The sequence below is a fragment of the Sorex araneus genome, chromosome 5, assembly GCF_027595985.1.
Source record: "Sorex araneus isolate mSorAra2 chromosome 5, mSorAra2.pri, whole genome shotgun sequence".
NCBI lineage: Eukaryota > Metazoa > Chordata > Mammalia > Eulipotyphla > Soricidae > Sorex > Sorex araneus.
Window position 1 is genome coordinate 205061598 of NC_073306.1, and position 18626 is coordinate 205080223.

At 51.6% G+C, this 18626-nt stretch overlaps 1 protein-coding gene across 2 annotated transcripts in view; it reads right to left on the reverse strand.

Moving 5' to 3' along the window:
• Positions 1-7731: 7731 nt before the first annotated feature.
• Positions 7732-18626, reverse strand: part of SEC31A (SEC31 homolog A, COPII coat complex component) — a 62845-nt gene continuing 51950 nt past the window's right edge. For both annotated transcript variants that reach the window (XM_055139109.1, XM_055139108.1), the window contains 5 exons: positions 14282-14340; positions 13326-13586; positions 12131-12250; positions 10455-10526; positions 7732-8285 (listed from right to left, as the gene is read on the reverse strand). In XM_055139109.1, the coding sequence (XP_054995084.1) occupies positions 8106-8285; positions 10455-10526; positions 12131-12250; positions 13326-13586; positions 14282-14340 (692 nt within the window). In that variant the 3' untranslated portion in view covers positions 7732-8105. The remainder of the gene's footprint in view (positions 8286-10454; positions 10527-12130; positions 12251-13325; positions 13587-14281; positions 14341-18626) is intronic.

Sequence of the window (18626 nt, forward strand, 5' to 3'; positions counted from 1 at the left end):
AGGAGGCCACACCTGACGGTGCTCAGGACTTACTCCTGACTCTGTGCTCAGGGATCAGTCCTGACTTTGGGGAGGGGGGGTTGGAGGGCTTTTGGGCCACACCTGGTGATGCTCAGGGGTTCCTCCTGGCTCTGCACTCAGGAATTACTCCTGGTGGTGCTTGGGGGACCATATGGGATGCCAGGACTGTACCTGGGATTGACCACATGCAAGGCAAACGCCCTCCCCACTGTCCTATTGCTCTGGCCCAAAGGATCACTCCTGACGGGGCTCAGGAGACATCGTGCGACAGACGGAACTAGAGTCCCTACACTATCTCTCCAGGCCCCAGACTAATTTGTTTTTCTTTGATTTTACTAGCTCTTCTCGAGCTACTACAACTAAAAGCCCAGATATCTCAGACCTCCCAAAAGTCAGGAGTGGAGGCTGGAGCGATAGCACAGTGGGTAGGGCATTTGCCTTGCACGCGGCCGACCCGGGTTCTAATCCCAGCATCCCATATGGTCCCCTGAGCACTGCCAGGGGTAATTCCTGAGTGCAGAGCCAGGAGTAACCCCTGTGCATCGCCGGGTGTGACCCAAAAACAAAACCAAACAAACAAACAAAAACCAAAAGTCAGGAGTGATCTCTGAGCACAAGCAGCTGAGTGAAAGAGTGTCATGTATACTTTGAACCCATTTGGTCCATTGCATATTTTGCAACAAGAATCTAAGCAACTGAATGGAACAGATGCTGCTGAAATTCAGATCGTGTCTTCTGGGCTGCAGGAAGAGCTGCAGAGCTAGTACCGGCGCTCAGCAGAGGCGTCCTGGACCCGACCCCAGAGCACATGACTCCCCCAAACACCACTGGAAGCGACCCCTAACACGGAGCCAAGAGTAGCCTCTGAGCACCGCTGAGTCTGGCCCCCAAACAAGCAATCAAAGATCCTCCTGGAAAAGTGGAAACGGGAACCTTACTTATTGCTTTTCCCTTGTAACCTGCTTTGGTCGGGAGACTCCGGGTATGTGTTCATGGTATCACCGCGTTCAGATTCTCAGTGGACAGTGACGCTTTTTTTTTTTTTTTTGCTCTTTTGGGTCACCCGGCATTGCACAGGGGTTACTCCTGGCTCTGCACTCAGGAACTACTCCTGATGGTGCTCAGGGGACCATATGGGATGCTGGGAATCGAACCCAGGTCGGCCGCGTGCAAGGCAAACGCCCTCCCCTCTCTGCTATCGCTCCAGCCCCTGGACAGTGATGCTTATTCAGTGAATAATCTGAGAGGTTCCCTGTGACATCAGCACCCCCGGAGGCCTGATGATTCTCTCAGGGACAGCTGCATGACGGCAGGAGGACAAAGGATGGTGAGGACAAAGCTCACCGGGTGTGTGTGTGCTCGTGCAGACGGGCTGCTCACGGAGAGGCCCTGACGGTGCCCAGCGCAGTGCCCATCAGTGCTGGTAGAGACTGCAGGAGAGTGACAGCAGTCACGGCTGTCACCAGTTCTGGGTCAGGAGTCAAGAAACGTGCCAGCCCGGGGGCCGGAGCTACAGGTCAGCGGGTAGGGCGTGTGCCAGCCAGGGGCCGGAGTTATAGGTCAGCGGGTAGGGCACATGCTAGCCAGGGAACTGGAGCTGTCGGACAGCAGGTGAGGCACTTGTCTTGCACATGGCAGACCTGAATTCCATTCCCAACACCCCATGTGGTCCCCTGAGCCCCACCAGGAGTGACCCCTGAGCGCAGAGCCAGGAGTAAGCCACACTCTGCTGGGTATGGCCCAAAAGAAAATAAACAAATAAATAAAAAGCCAAGTGCAGCTGGGGTGGGGCCTGCAGAGCTCCCCGACATGGCCGCGTGGGAGCTGGCGCCTTGGAATCGATCCCCTGCATCGTGGGAATTGGAAAGTCCAAAGCAATGCCAAAGCTCATCAGGCGTGGGTGAGTGACTCAGCTTTCTCCTGCTGACACGCTATTCGGATGCACCAGGGCCATGGTGAATCCCACCACAGATTCTCCCTCAGCTTCCAGCCCACCCCACCCCAGGTGGCATTAAGCAGGGTGGGGGCTGGGAGGGCACGGCAGGTAGGGCCTCTGCACACAGGTGTGCAGGGAGACGGAGGGAGAGAAGCAAGGGAGGGAGGGAGGAAGAGGGAGAAAAGGAAGAAAGGAAGGGAAGGAGGAAGGGAGCACCAGGATAAAGAACGGTCCTTCCCGAGTCCAGGACTTCCCACCAGCACCCAGCGCCGAGGAATTGTTCCCTCACACCTTCCCCTGCTCCAATATTCAGCAGCTTAGAGAGAACAGGAGGCACGAAAGAACAAAAGGCACCAACGAGCAGCAGAACTGGACAGAGCTGAGGTCTAGGAAGCATGGCTGGTCAGGGGCTAAAGTGATGAGTACAAGGATGATTTCTGTTTTTCTTTTTCTTTTTTGGGTCACAACGACAATGCTCAGAGGTTACTCCTGACTCTGCACACAGGAATCACTCCTGGCTGTGCTCAGGGGACCATATGGGATGCTGGGAGTTGAACCCGGGTTGGCCGTGTGCAAGGCAAACGCCCTACCAGCTGTGTTATTGCTCCAGGCCCTACAGGGATAATTTCTAAAGGGTGGTTCTCACGGTCACCTGATGTGCATGTCGGCAGAGCCTGATGCAAAGGTCCTGGGGTTGGACAGGAGTGCACTGAAATGTATCTGAGTTAAGACTATTTTGGGTTTTGTTTGGGGGCCACATCCAGAGGTGATCAGGGTTTACTCCTGGCTCAGTGCTCAGGGATCCTCCTGGAGGTTCTCAGTTTACCATATGGGATGCCAGCGACGGAACCCAGGTCAGCTGCATGCAAGACAAGTGCCCTACCCACTGTACTATCACTCTGGCCTCTGGCCCCAACATTTAACTCTGCTATTAAAATAAATGAGCCGCTCTCCGCCGAGACGTGACCCGGGTGGCCGCACGTGTGCGGCCTCTCTGTTGCTGGATGGCCATGATCCCGGAGGCCAGCTAAATTACTTTGGTACCAGCAGCTTCTTGCAGAAATGTCTCTAGACTGTGAAGGGAAAAGTTTTTCTCTCTCGGCTTTTTTTTTTTTGGGGGGGGGGTAGGCGTGGCGATTGCCATATTATAAGGACCACTAAAGAGAGGTACGAGATTGCAATGATGCAATTTCTGGCAGAAATTTCCCTGAACTTAGTTACTAAAATACAGAAATCCAAAAATTCATGATAGTGGCCGGACAACCTCATATCTCTTCATTCTTAGCAATGGAAAACAAATTATCAAATGCTTCCTTTTCAGCAGGTCTGATTTTTGGGGGGGGAGAGGGGGAAACTCCAAACAATAATAGTGAGTTTTTTTGTGGAAATATTGAATGTAATCAAAGTAAAGTGAAAATTATCAGCTACACAGGCGGGGGGGGCTGGAGGTGGGGGGGAAGTATACTGTGATTCTTGGTGGTGGAACATGTGCACTGGTGAAGGGATGGGGGTCCGATCTTTGCATAACTGAGACTTAAGCCTGAATGCTTTGTAACTTTCCACATGGTGATTCAATAAAAAATAAATAAACGCTTATGAAGTATTTTATTTCCCTGCAGGAAGATAGAATACTTGTGTCTCTCCGAGCACCTGTGGTCATGTTCAGAGGCAGAGCAGTAACCCCGGCTCAGCTCACTGCAGCCCCGTGTGTGTGAAATCCTGAAGCTGTCGACAACCTGGAGAAAAGTCCCTGGGGGTGCGGGGCGGGGGGCAACATCACAATCTCATGCGGTAGGTGGGGACACAAGGGGCTCAGTGTGCTCGGCAAACAAGTTCTCATTTGAAACCCAGGACCCTACAGCCGCCGAATCCCCCCTTTGGAAACGGTCAGATGCTACCAACGATGCCCTTGCCTGTCACGGTGAACGCCCAGGCTACGAACCAGAGGAAGAAGTGGGGAAAAAACTACCAGAGCCGGTCTGCTGGACAGAGGGTCTGGGCGATGCCTCGGCTGGGGGCTGGGTTAGCAGTGGGGCCACTTTAGTGTCCCCGACCTTGCCTCTCGGACGCTGAAGGGCAGGTGCACTAGCACACCCCGCCCCTGAGCACCCATTCCCGAGCCCCACCCCCTGAGCACCCATTCCCGGGTCCCACATCCTGAGCACCCCATCCTGAGCCCCACCCCCCATTCCCGAGTCCCAGGGCTCATTCGTGCCATCAAGGACTGTGTGCTCAGTGATCTCTCCTGGAGTATCCAGGAAACTGCACAGGTGCGAGGAGTCGAACCTGGTTCTCTGACCCTGAAAGCACCTTTTTGAAGTCCCAAAACCCTTTTGAGTTGGAAAATAAGCTAGTTTGGTTTTAAGAGTTTTCTGGGGGCTGGAGTTAATAGTACAGTGGTGGGGCATTTGCCTTGTCCACGGTTCCATCCCCGGCATCCAATCTGGTCCTCGAGCCCCGCCAGGAGTGACCCCTGAGCACAGAGCCAGAGGTAAGGCCAGTACATCACTGGGTGTGGCCCCAAAACCAGAAATAAAAAAATTGTAAGAGTTTTCTTGGGCGAGCAGAGAATGCCGGCAGAGGTATTAGAGAGGCTCTTGCAAGCTGGGTCCCTTGATGGTGCCGTGAAAGACCAACAGCTCCCCTGAAAGGGCCCTGCCACGGGGCCACCTTGCATGGCTCCACCCAGCCTGATGTCTGGAAATTCAGATGCGGTATTGAACGGCAAGCCCTTGGCCCTGGATTACAGAACAGAGATTACCAAATCACGAGGAGCAGGTGCTGAGGAAAACCAGGGACTCCATCAAATCCACAGGCGCTAATGCAGCTGTAAACATGTGACCTAAACTATCAATCCCCCGCATCCCATCTGGTCCCCCGAGCACTGCCAGGAGTGATTGCTTTTTTTTTTTTTTTCTTTTTTTGCTTTTTGGGTCACACCTGGCTCTGCACTCAGGAATTACTCCTGGCGGTGCTCAGGGGACCATATGGGATGCTGGGAATCGAACCTGGATCGGCCGCGTGCAAGGCAAACGCCCTACCCGCTGTGCTATGGCTCCAGCCCCGAGGAGTGATTCCTTAGTGCAGAGCCAGGAGTAACTGCTGAGCATCACTGGGTGTGACCCCCCGAAAAAAAGACTGTTTACAGGGCTGGAGCCATAGAACAGCAGATAGGGCATTTGCCTTGCATGTGGCCAACCCGAGTTCAATCCTCGGTATCCCATATGGGCCCGAGCACCACCAGGAGTAATTCCTGAGTGCAGAAAAACCCGAAAAAAAAAAAACAAAAAACCCAAACCCTAGAATTAACATTTTTTCTCATATAGGAAAAACTGATTTCCTGAGGCCGGAGTCCAGCGGGGAGTACGTTTGCCTTGCACATGGCCCATCCGGGTTCAGTCCCCAGCTTCCCATACGGTCCCCTGAACCTGACAGGGGTGAACTCTGAGCGCACAGCCAGCTCTGACATCACTGGGTGGGGCCCTAAAAACAAAAAACAAAGGAAAAAATAATCCTGTGCTCTGCAGCCTGCCCCAGCCGGCTGCATGTGTGTCTCAACGGTGCAACGTCATGGAGAAGGGGAGCTCTCGACCAAGGTGTGGGGCCAGCCTGCAGGGGCTCGGAGCCCCGGATCTTGCAGCAGGAAGGCCTGTGCTTGACCCACTCCCTGGGACTGGCTCAGCATGAGTGGGTGGAATACACCCATTTTCATTCTATGGCTACAGCTCAAAGAGCACTGCTTCACTTGGGGGCCACACCCAGCAATGCTCAGGGGTTATTCCTGGCTCTGCACTCAGGAATTAATGCTGGCGGTGCTCAGGGGAACACCTGGAGTGGCAAGATCAAACCTTGGCCAACTGCGTGCAGCGGGTCGGCAAATGCCCTCCCCACTGAGCACTATCTTAGAGTGGTGAATTGGTCGGACCTGATGAATTATTTCTGGCTGCCAGGCCATGTTGAGTGTGCCCAGGTGAGCCACCTCTGGCTCTCGTGCGTGCCCTGGGGTTGCAGCCCGGCTTCTCTGCCAGAGCTTCCACTCCTGGCTGACGCAGAGACCAAGAGATCCATCTGGCTCTGTGGTTGCTTCTTTGGGTGTGTGGCCCCAGCTCTGGGTCTCCCCTGATGTGTGTCCTGCCTATGGAGTGAAACCCCCTCACGTCCCACCTGCTTGGCACTGGGTCCTGGCACTGCGTGAGGTGGGACAAGCCCCACTCCAAAGATAACTGGTCACGAGATTCTTCCAGAGGAACTCAACCCACCCTTCCCGCTGTGAAGTTTCCACTCTGCTGCCCTCGGACAGCCAAGAAACCCAACCCCGTGATGTCTTTGGCACTCATTCTTCTGGACAGAGCTGCACGCTCTGATCTACTGTGGTCCCCTTCCCGATGCTTTATGCAAAGGTCTGAAGTTTTCAAAAACTGAAAAATGTGTCTACAAATCCATCAGTGACACTGGACATGTTTTATTTTTAAAGAAGAGGATATGTGAGGGCTGGAGTGACAGCACAGCGGGGAGGGTGTTTGCCTTGCACGCGGCCAACCCGGGTTCAATTCCCAGCATCCCATATGGTCCCCTGAGCACCGCCAGGGGTAATTCCTGAGTGCAGAGCCAGGAGTAAACCCTGTGCATCGCCGGGTGTGACCCCCAAAAAAAAGCAAAAAAAAAAAAAAGACATGTGAGTGAAGTGACCGCGATCCTGCAGACTGGGAGGCAGCCAAGCCCTGCAGCCGAGGGGCGTGACGTCAGGGCCACCACCTCCCCAACACAGGAAAGGGGGAAAATACCAATCAAGAACAAAGCACGGCTTCGCTCCGGCTGCAAACCCTGACGGAGACTCTTACTCCCTGGCAGTTTTCTAACTCTCCGAAACTGCGTCAACATGGCAAGTCCCCCAGTTTCTAATTCTCCGTAAGAGTCTGTGAGTCCCATCAGCACTCCCAGAAGGAGCCCTGAGCAACTGAGGGTAGTGCCCCGAAGCCCCCAAAGATTCTTTAATCATAGTCCTTAAGACAAATTATAGTAACATCACTTGGCAAGAGAAAATGCGTAGCTTTGACACAGGAGGGGGGAGAGAAATTGAAGTTTCTTTCTCAAACCTCAGAGCTAAATAACTTTAAAAAGAAGCGGTCATGAGACTAGGGGGTCAGCTCGGTGGTAAAGTACGTGCCTCATGGGGAAGGCCCGATCCCTGGCACACTAAACCAACCGGCCAAAACAATGAATGAATGCATCTCTAAGTGAAAAACAGGCCATTCAATCTTAAGGCTCAAACAAAATACTGAAAACACTTACTAGTAGAAAAGAGTAAAAAAAAAAAAGCGCTCTACAGACTGCATTTATAGATATTTAAAGCCAGTTACCCTACTTTTCATCAGCATGTGTTAAAATCCCTGTGGCGGCCTACAGATCCGCCATTTGTTCAGGACAAGAGCGTGAAGAGTGTAGCACTGTAGCACTGTCATTCTCTTGCTCATGGATTTGCTCAAGCGGGCACCAGTAACATCTCCAGTGTGAGACGTGTTGTGACTGTTTTTGGCATATCGAATACGCCACGGGGAGCTTGCCAGGCTTTGCCGTGTGGGTGAGATGCTCTCTGCAGCTTGCTGGGCTCTCCGAGACGGGTGGAGGAATTAAACCCCGATCGGCTGCATGCAAGGCAGATGCCCTACCTGCTATCGCTCCAGCCCAGTGTGAAGGCTACAAAATAAAACATTCAACTAAACGCTGAGCAGTTGTTTGTTCTGTTTCCTGAAGAAAGGCAGCACACACGTAAGGCAGGATTATACGCTTTAATCTGATCGACATGGAGAGTGAGGAAGACAAGAGAGAAGCTCAGCTCTGCTCTGGGCATAACCAGACGCTTCTTTTCCCGAAAGTACCCGAGTCTCCCTGCCCACACTTCATCGGGGCCCGTCAGGAAACCAAACTGTGTGCGGCCCCGGAAGCACGCCTTGTGCAGGACAGAGAGCGCGTCCCGGGCAGTGGAAGGTCAGGACGAGGAGAAGCGCCTGGGCCCGCGCAGGTCTCAGTGGCGGACCCGCGGGGGCGGGTGGAGCATGCTGAGCGAGGGCCGGGCCGGGGCTTACCATCTGTAAAAACACGTTTCTTTGGGAAAGCGGCAGTGCCGGCGGGGCGGGGAGCAGCTCGGTTAGACGCCCAGCTTGTTGGCCTGGGTGAGGACCACTTTGAGGACGGGCATGAAGGCGGAGGTCTCGCTGAAGTTGCTGGTGCTGACGATGTGCGTGTGGATGCTCAGGCCCTCCGAGTAGTTGCGCGTCTCGATGCTCCGGGCGATGCTGTGTAAACCGTTGATGATTGTGGGTGACAGCTGCGAGGCGGAGTCGAGAGAGAGAGTTACGTTTACAGAGAAGTTCCCAGGAGGCCACCCAACAAACACGACACCCTCACAATTCCAAGGGGTTTGGAATAAACAATATTTTAAAATGTAGAAACCGTTCGGCACTTCTAGAAATATGGGTTTTGTTTTTTTGTTTTTTTAAATCAAGCTACACTTAGTTGTAAGACAGAACCAGAATAAAGTGACTTCCCTAAGAAAAACTGTTTAGGAATCATACATGTACAACATACCAGTATTTCTTATAGAAATTTCCTAACCGAACACTAAATGTTACTATCCCTCTGCATTTAAAATTTCGTGAATTAGTTTAGACATAATCTTACAGTACTGTTCCATTTTCTTTCTATGGACAGGAAGGAATTAAATATTTGAAAGCAGTTTTGGGAGAGAGGGTGGTCTGGACCCCAGCGGACAGCACTCAGGGGGTGCCACAGGCTCCTCGAGTGGCATGCAGGGTGCCACAGCGCAGGGGTCAAAGCTGGGACTCCGGCGTGCAAATGGATTAGACCCTCGGAGCTCTCTCCCGGCCCATGAATGAAACATTCTCGGGGGTTTTCCCCACTATGGGGGCCAGATCCAGCGCTGCTCAGGGACCACACCTGGTGATGCTGAGGGGACCATCTGCGGTGGTGGTGGGGCGAGGGATCAAACAAGTGCCTTAAGTCCTGTCCCTCACTGGCCGGCCCTTCAGGTCTGTTTGGTCTGGGGCCACAGCCGGCGGGGCTCAGACTCACTCCTGGCTCTGTGTTCAGGGGGTCAGTCCTGGGACGACTGACATGCTGGGGCGTGAGTGCCTACTGGGTTAGGGAACACGGGACACTGCAGAGTGAAGCCGGGCCAGGCGCTGAATACTCATAACGGCCTAACTTACTGGGGTCATCAGGGGACCACGTGGCGGCAAGGGTCCAACCCAGGGCTCCTGCATGCAATGCCCCACTCCCGCAGCCGCCGTCCTGGCTCACCAACTCATCTGGGAGCATTAGCGACTAGAGAAAGCCTGTTTACTCACTGCTCGGCGCAGAGTGCCTTCATTATGCACTCAATTTGTTGATTTTTTTTTTTTGCTCCCGGGTCACACCAGTGGTGCTCAGGGCTCACTCCTGGTGCTTCTCACCACCAGACTCGGTGTCGGGAACAGGGGGAAGCTTCCCAGGCACGTGCCCGCCCTACCCCCAAGGGCTCTCCAGGCCTCGATTCTGACAATTCTGGTAACTTCTAAATAATCTGGCCAACTCTTAAAGCCATAAACTTGCGGGGCTTTCCCGCTCTGTCGTTATTTAGTTTACATGTTCCTATTTTTGAAAAAATGTATTCTGAATCCCCTTCACTGTCACGTGAACCATCTCCAGTTTGGTTCTCGTGATAAATAGGTTATTTTCATCTGATAGGCTGATAGGACTGGCGTGGGGACGGAGCAAGAGGAGTGCTGGAATCTGAGGATATGCGGGACGCCCAGTTCCTCCTTCCCTCCCGCCCACGCGCTCTCACGGCTAAGACAGCCGGAGGAAGGCACCGGAGGTGGGTGCGAGGGGACATGGCGCTTAAGCCACTGCCGCGGCCTTCAGCCACGGGCACTCACTGGCTCCGGGCCACAGCGACCCCCAGCGGAGAAGCTCAAGAGCAGGCCCCGGAGGAGCTGGCCTCTGGAACCAGTGTCCACTCTGACTTCTGAACTCAGACGCAAAAGAATGGATACCGGGGGCCAGAGAGATGGGACAGCAGGAGGGGCGCTTGCCTCGGACACCACCGACCCGGGCTCGGCCCCTGGCACGCGGAATGGTCCCCTGAGCCCACCAGGAGTGACCCCGAGTGCAGGGTGGAGAGTAAGCCCTGAGCACTGCCCAGTGTGGCCCCCAAATAGAACAACACAAACAAAACAAAAAAGAATACGGGTCAATCACCTTAAGGGCAATACTTATATGTTTGTATTTCTCTTCCGTATTATAAGATGATTAAAATCTGCCCCCACCCTGCCCCCTCATGCCCAGTAAATGCAATGAAAGATGTGGACAGAGCGAAGCCCGTGCTGTTTGTCACGGCAGCTCTGCTCCCAAACACACACCAGAGGGAGAGCGGCGAGACACTTACTTCACCAGGACTAAGCAATTACCAATCAACCCTCCTCCGCCCCACACTTACTGTCTGTTCCCTAAGTTTATCATACAGGAGCTCCAAACGTTTACTGGCATCATCCAGCTTCCTTCTGGTTTGCTGAAGGAAAGGAAAAAAAAAATGGTTTCAGTTCTTGTCACTGAACAGTGACCACTTTGACCACAGTGACGGTGTGACCATTTTGGTGCGGGAGCTACAATACAGCAGGGAGGGCATTTGCCTTGCACACAACTGACCTGGGTTCAACCCCCAGCATCCCATACAGTCCCCCGAGCACTGCCAGGAGTAATTCCTGAGTGTGGAGCCAGGAATAAGCCCTGAGCAACACTGGGTGTGACCCAAAAAGCAAAAAATAAAGTAAGAACACTTAAAAAAAAAAAAAAGTGAACATCTTCATTTTGAAATAAATCTTTGAAAGGCAACTCTTAGGAAATTAGAGATTATTAGAACAAAGATGGTAACTCATGGGGTGGGGTCAGAGGCAAAAGGACGAGGCTCTCTGCCAGATGCCCAAGGATTGTGTTAGCTTTCACCATAGTCAAATCTAACTGAGAAGGGGTGTGTGTGTGTGTGTGTGTGTGTACGTGTGTGTGTGTGTAACCTCACTGAGAAAGGGTATGTATGTCAAATCTCACTGAGAAGGGGTGTGTGTGTATGTGTGTGTGTGTGTGTGTGTGTGTGTGTGTGTGTGTAGCCTCACTGAGAAGGGGTATGTATGTCAAATCTCACTGAGAAGGGGTGTGTGTGTGTGTGTGTGTGTGTGTGTGTGTGTGTGTAGCCTCACTGAGAAGGGGTATGTATGTACACGCACCTCATGTGAGACAAATGCCCTACCCACTGCACTATCGCTCCTGCCCAGGAGTTCAGTACTCGTAATGGCCCGATTTACTGAGGTCACTGCCAGCAGTCCTCAGGGGACCCGTATCCACAGCCACACAATGGCCGAGTGGATGCAGCGATGGGTCTGTGTCCTGCAGAGGGAGAGCGACACACGGTAACGAGACACCTCGGGAGCCAGAACGCAAACAGGACCAAACTGCAATCCTGCTTCAGCCTTTCAAGACACTGTACAGAGCCAAATCTGTCAAGTTAAAGCTGGACTTTTATCTGAGTCTTTGAAGCACCATGGGAAAAAAGGAAATTATGTTCTCATGATTTTAGAGTAGCAAGAAGGAATAAAATGAGTTCTTAAATTAAGGTTTCCCCTGGGCCGGAGCGATAGCACAGCGGGTAGGGCGTTTGCCTTGCATGCGGCCGACCCGGGTTCGATCCCCGGCATCCCATATGGTCCCCCAAGCACTGCCAGGAGTAATTCCTGAGTGCAGAGCCAGGAGTAACCCCTGAGCATCGCTGGGTGTGACCCAAAAAGCAAAAAAAAAAAAAAAAAAAAATTAAGGTTTCCCCAAAGCAAATCAAAACAACAATGAGCTACCACAGAGACTGGCAGTCACCAAAGAGAAAACCACCCCAGCGTCGGTGTGGCTCTGGGGAAAGGGACCCTCCTTCACTCTGGCGCGAATGCCAACTGGCCCAACACTTTTGGAAGACAAAAAACGAGGAATTGACTTTTGCGCAAAAAATCCGTCCCAGTGTTTTTTGGTACAAAAGTAAACCAGTGAGAAACATGTACAACTGCAAGCAGAATTACAGAGAACGACACAGAAGGTCATCCTGAGTGAGCCAACTGGGGTAAGGTGACATACGGGGTCTGTGGCGGATGAGAGGCAGCGCTGGATCAGATCCTCGAAGGTGGTCTTCAGGATGAGATGCTCGTCTGGAATAGGCTTCTTGGTAATTTTTTCTGTTGGTAAAGCCTGCACGTGCTACAAGAGACAGTGAAATCACCATCACGCACCAGAAGCACCTGTGTACAAAGCCCCGGGCCCACATGTTAAGGAAAACAGCTACTTTGTGAACAGGCTACGTGAAACCACATGAAAACACAACACTGTGAAATCCCACGTCAGATTGAATACCCGGCAGGAGGGGCAGGAACTCCGCCTGCTTCTCTGATTTTCAGAAACAGGATCGGACAGTACAGAGGCCGACCACAGTCAACCCTGATCGTGACTGTATTAACCAAAGGGGGCGACTCTGCCGGGGGGTGCCACACAAAGCCGCCTGCCACCAGCCTGCAGACTGTCTGTGCTTATCCTGGCATCGTTTTGTTTCCGTTTACTCTTTATGTTCTGGACTCGGCGATCAGACGCAAGCTTAGGTCTAAGTGGGAGGGAATAGACCCCGGTGTTGGTGCATGTTCACAGAAAGGAATGAAGAAGGCTCATCTCCGTCTCACAAGTTCCAGTGGTTCAATCCTTTGAAAGAGACACGGGCGCCCGGGGCCAAGGAGATGGCTCCAAAAGCTTCGATAAATGCTTTGCCTGGGAGCTCTGGGGCTGAATCCTGGCACTCCGGGATGCCCAGAGCCCCACCAGGAGGGACTCCTAAGGACCCCCAGTGGGGGCTGGAGACAGAAACCCGAGCAGGGAGGCCGAGTGTCCAGGGCTGGGGTGCTGGCCTTGGCACCGGGATGTCGGAGCATGGCTGAAAAGGGCACCACGGGGTGCTCTCCGCCCTGGGAGAAGCCCGCATTCATTCTCTCTCTCTCCTCCCTCTCTCCCTCTCTCCATCTCTCCTCTCTCTCTCTCTCTCTCTCTCTCTCTCTCTCTCTCTCTCTCTCTCTCTCTCTCTCTCTCCTTCAAAAACCCTCCAAGTAAAATCTGTTTCACCTTAAGCAAAATAACACAAAAGGGCTATCATCTGTAACACAGGCTGTCTAATCCGAAGCCAGGCGCGTGCACTAACAGAAGAATCCTTCCAAACGCTTACATGCTGTTTTAACAGACCCCGGCTGAGAGCCCTGCCCCCACTTCTCCCCAATTCCAGCACAGCTGTTACCTGGACGGTTCCGATGGGGGCCCCCGGGGCGCCCTCCATACTGGGCTTGGGGAAGGCGGGCGGCAGGCCGGGCTGGCCCAGGGGCTGCTGGGCGCCGTGGAAGGGCTGCCCGCCCGGCTGCTGTGGCTGCGGGAAGGACGCGTGGCCCGCCAGGGGCGCTGGGGCGGAAGGCTGTGGCGGCAGCATCTGCGACTGAGGGTCGCCCAGGGGGTTCATGATGGGCTCGGTGATGGGGGCAGGAGGCAGGAAGTTCTCAGGCATCTTTCGAGAGACGGAAAGAGAAGACAGCACGTTCAGTAAGAAGGAAAATAATTCCACGGAAGGGAAGCAGCTCATCCCAGGGCTAAAGAGATGCGCAAGTACGACCCCCCCCCCACCCCGCCGGAAAGTCTGCAGGATCTGAAATAAAGCGAACAACAAAGCTGCCCTGGCTCAGAGGGAGGGGGGCTGAAACCCTCTCACTTCCTCCCGGCTCCTATCTCGAGATGCGGGTCAGAAACCCCAAGGTGTGTTTGTGTTCCGGAGATACCGAGCATGGCCCTCAGAGCAGGACGCCCCGACCGTAAGCAGCCAAGTAGAGGCTAAGTTTCTGACCACCAGTGACCTCCATCTCAGGACTTTTTGTCCATTTAGTGTCTCCAAATTCTGTTACTGTCCTTTCTTACTGGGGGGATGGTTGCTCTCACAGCTCTCAAAGTTTCCGACTCTGACACAATGGCTGATTTCTCCATCCATGCCGTAGTGGAGGACAAAGTCCGTCTAAAATACAGGGGCCAAACCCATGACGACTGAGGAGACCGGTCCCTGACTAGGACCAAACTGAGACACTCTTGCCACGGTCGGTCAGCTCTGCCCGTGGAAGGACAGGGGGGGGGGGAGGGGGCGCATGCTGGGCTCTGGGGGCTGCAGTGAGTGGGACCCCTGGAGGCAACAGGAAGGGCATCTTTTTCTGGTACCTTCTTTTTCTTGGGTACTCTGTTCAGAGCAGGAGGATCATTCCAGCCGTTCTGAGGGCCTGAAACAGACAACAGAGAGCAAATACTCCTTCGGCCCCTGAAATCTCAGTGCAACACACCATCAGACAGAAAGCCTTCCGGTTCTGCCCTGAGCGTAAGGAACCGCCACGAGGTTCCTGGTTGAGCCGCGGGGCCACCGAGACCTTCTGACAGTCACTAGGTCCTGGTGCACAGTAACGACCTGCCGTGACTGCCACTGAAAGCGAGCAGAGGCACTAAGTTTAAAACAGTCCAGTCTTCACATCGCCACAGTCTAGGATGGCCAAAGAACAATTAGCAATTCTCTCTAGGTGAAAAAACAAATCATTTGAATCAACAAACTTAAGGCATATTTTACTCACAAAAAAGAATGAAAGTAGCAAACTCCTACTTCCCAAGAAAGCAATTCATAAGCAAATCATCCACTGATAAATATTAAAAAAAAAAAAAATCTCAACTGCACATCAGTAATTTTTTTTTTCTTTTTGGGTCACACCCGGTGATGCACAGGGGTTACTCCTGGCTCTGCACTCAGAAATCACCCCTGGCAGTGCTCAGGGGACCATATAGGATGCTGGGAATCGAACCCAGGCCGGCCACGTGCAAGGCAAATGCCTTCCCCACTGTGCTATCACTCCAGCCCCCTGCATCAGTAATTTTTAAAATCATATTTGGAATTGTTAATAAAGAAGAAAACTGTTTTAGGAATTATTTATAAACAACTGCCTTAGGAATTGTTTATGCAAAAAGAAAAGGATGCTCAAATTAGGGTAAAAGTTTTTAAAAAGTTACAAAGTTACAAAGTAAATTTCAGGTTGGCAGAAAAAATAAAATTAAACTCAACTTCTGTAAATGCCTTCCCCCCAAAAGCTGTCATCTTATTATAGTATGACATGAATATTTGTAGTAGTATGCACTAAATTATCAGAATGCCAGTATCTTCAAAGAAAAAAATGAATAAAACTTGCCAGAAATAAGATAGAATATTTTACCTGTACTTGTTTTATTGATATTCATATGCTAAATCACAAAACTGCTTAGCAAGAAAAAAAATCTGTGATTCACACATAATGACGTAATGTCAAAGAAACTTTTTTTTTTTTTTTGCTTTTTGGGTCACACCTGGCGATGCACAGGGGTTACTCCTGGCTCTGCACTCAGGAATTACTCCTGGCGGTGCTCAGGGGACCATATAGGATGCTGGGATTTGAACCTGGGTCGGCCGCGTGCAAAGCAAACGCCCTCCCCGCTGTGCTATCGCTCCAGCCCCTGTCAAAGAAACTTTTGAAAACAAGTTCTTGGAGTCAAGTGCTAAAAGTAGGTACAAGGATATTCTTGACAAACTTTCAGTATTAATATTGCAAACCACAATGCCCAAAAAGGGGGGTGGGGGAGCGAGGGAGCAAGGGAGAGGGAATGATGAAGTGAGGGAGAGAAAGAGAGAGAGAGAAGGAGAAAGGGAGAGAGGAGGAGATAGAGGGAGGGAGAGAGAGGGAGGGAGTGAGTACCTCTGCCACAGAGGCAGGTAGGAGGTGGGGGTGAGGTGTGAGGGGAGGGAACCTGGGGACACGGGTGCTGGGAAACGTACACTGGCGGAGGGACGGGTGTGGGAACACTGTGGGACTGAATCCAATCATGAACAGCTTTGTAAGGGTCTACCTCACAGTGATTCAATAAAAAAGTTAAAAAACAAGCAAAGCAACAACAAAGCAAGTTCTTGGGGCCACACAGATGGTACGGTGAGTAAGGAGCCTGCCTTGAATGTGGCGGGACAGGCTGAGTGGTCCCTGAGTGCAGAGCCAGGAGTCAGCCCTGAGCACAACCCAGTGTGGCCAAAACACAAAACAAAATAAAAAACACACAACAAAACCCATTCCCAAAGCAAAACTGCAACCAGCATGTATGTTTACTTGCCCTGATTTCTAAAAATAGAATCAGGTGGGCTGAAGCAATAGCACAGCGGGTAGGGCGTTTGCCTTGCACGCGGCCAACCTGGGTTCAATCGATCCCCAGCATCCCATATGGTCCCCTGAGCACCACCATGAGTAATTCCTGAGTGCAGAGCCAGGAGTAACCCCTGAGCATCGCCGGGTGTGACCCCCACCCCCCAAAAAAGAATCCGTCTTCTGCAAGTTCACAAAGAGAGATTTCACCAAATTGATTTCACAACAGTCAAGTGGCAATCACAAAATATTAAATCATATGCTGCTGCTTATCAAATTCTTAAAGTCCTGGTAAGACATAGATTATTTATCAAATCTTATGCAAATCTTTTATGCAAATCTTCCCCATCACCTTTTAATCTCACTTGAATCGAAGATAATCTTGGTACAGCAATTTTTATGTTACTATCAAGTAGACAGCTTTTATAATTTAAAGCTAGCTTATAAGCTCACTATTAAGTCCAATTACAAGAATTTGATTAATAAGACAAATTTAAAGATGACTCTAATTATGTTTAGAATATCTTCAATTCTGAAGTTCACATGCAATATTGTAAATAGCCATTTATTAATTTTATTAAACGATTCAGAGATTTCCAAAACTTTTATTTTTATAACCAATTCACCTTCCAACAGAGGTGCCTGGTCTCGCACAGACTGATTTTCTGTAGATAAAATGTAAAAGAGACTTAGCTGGTATTACCAAAGATATACTAAACTCATTTTCTCATTTTTAATTGTTTTTTTTTTTCCACACCCATCAAGCCCAGAAAGTACAAACTAATCTTTCAAGGGAATAGAACTTAAATCCTGAGAAATGTCTATCTAATTCTCCTATCCAAGAGAGCAATCAATTCTGGGTCAAAATGAACTCAAGCTGCTTCAGATTCAGTTAATCTCTGTGTGTTTGTGTGTGTGTGCGCGTGCACGCGCATGCACAAATTGCCTGAGATAAATCTGGTTTCTCATGCATGCAACTCACATGCTCTACTAGTTTCTTTCTTTCTTTCTTTTTTTTTTTTTGCCTTTTGGGTCACACCCGGCGATACACAGGGGTTACTCCTGGCTCTGCACTCAGGAATCACTCCTGGTGGTGCTCGTAGGACCATATGGGATGCTGGGAATCAACCCGGGTCGGTTGTGTGCAAAGCAAATGCCCTCCCCGCCGTTCTATCGCTCCAGACCCCATATTCTACTACTGAACAGCACCGCCCACTAAACTTTTTTGTTTTGTGAGCACAGCCAGGGATGCTCGGGACTTACTATTATGTCCCTACTGAGGGATCACTCCCGACAGCGCTTGGGGGCATCAGATGCGGTGCTGGGAAGGAATCGGGGTCAAGTGGTGTGAGCTCAAAACAAAAAGGGGCCCGAGGTAATACAGGGTTTAAGGTGCACGTGGCTGATCCCCGTTCAATCCCTGGCACTGCCTGCAAATATGATCTCAGGAGCACCTCCAGGAGTGATCCCTGAGCAGAGCCAGGAATCAGGTGTGACTTCACTCGTGTGTGCCCCACCCACCCCCCAAATGAGTGAATTCATGTTTTGATGATTGTGACACTATTCCCGTGAGCTCGGGGCACGTATTTCTGTGGTTCCCATGAGAGGATTTTGAAATCTTGGTGCTGAGCTGGAGGGAGAGCTCAGTGGCCACACTATGCTTTGCACGAAGGAGGTGGGGTGTGGTCCTGGCATGCTGGGAGGGACCTGGGCACCGCCAAGTGTGGCTGGACCCTTCCCCAACACATGAAATAAAACAAAATCCTAGTGCCTGGCAAGAATCACCCACAGGGCACGGCAAGTAGGCTTCCAAGTCTCATGAAGAAGCACGGCGTGACTGAGACATGTTCGAGCTGCAGCCAAACCTCACTCACAACCGTTCACAGCAGCTAAGCAGACACACGAAGGGCATCAGGAGAGCGTTACAGAGCTAGAACTGCCAACTGAATCACAGGGGGCAGGGGGCTGAGCCAGCTCGGCTGTTCCTATTACTAGTCTTTGCTTTCCAGCCGCATTAGGAGATGTCCTTATCGTGCTTAAGCAAGGACTTCCTGCCATGGACAAATGCAGTTGTGCTTAGAAACTAAAAATATGCAAATATTTAACTCGGATTAGAAAGAAACTGATTATTTTCCCAGTGGCGACGCGGAGAGACACGGCTCTAGTCCTGCTTTGGGAGGGGCGTGTGAGCGTGGCCTGAGACCGAGAGGCTGCTCCTGCCTCCATCACAGACTGCGCCGTCACCAGCGCAAACCTCAGTCCCGAGTCTCACGTCGGGAGAGTGAAAGCGGCAGGTGCTAGTATGTGTTCAAGGTGTGTTCAACTCGTGCTAATTCACTTACTCCTACTTCTGGGGGGAGAGG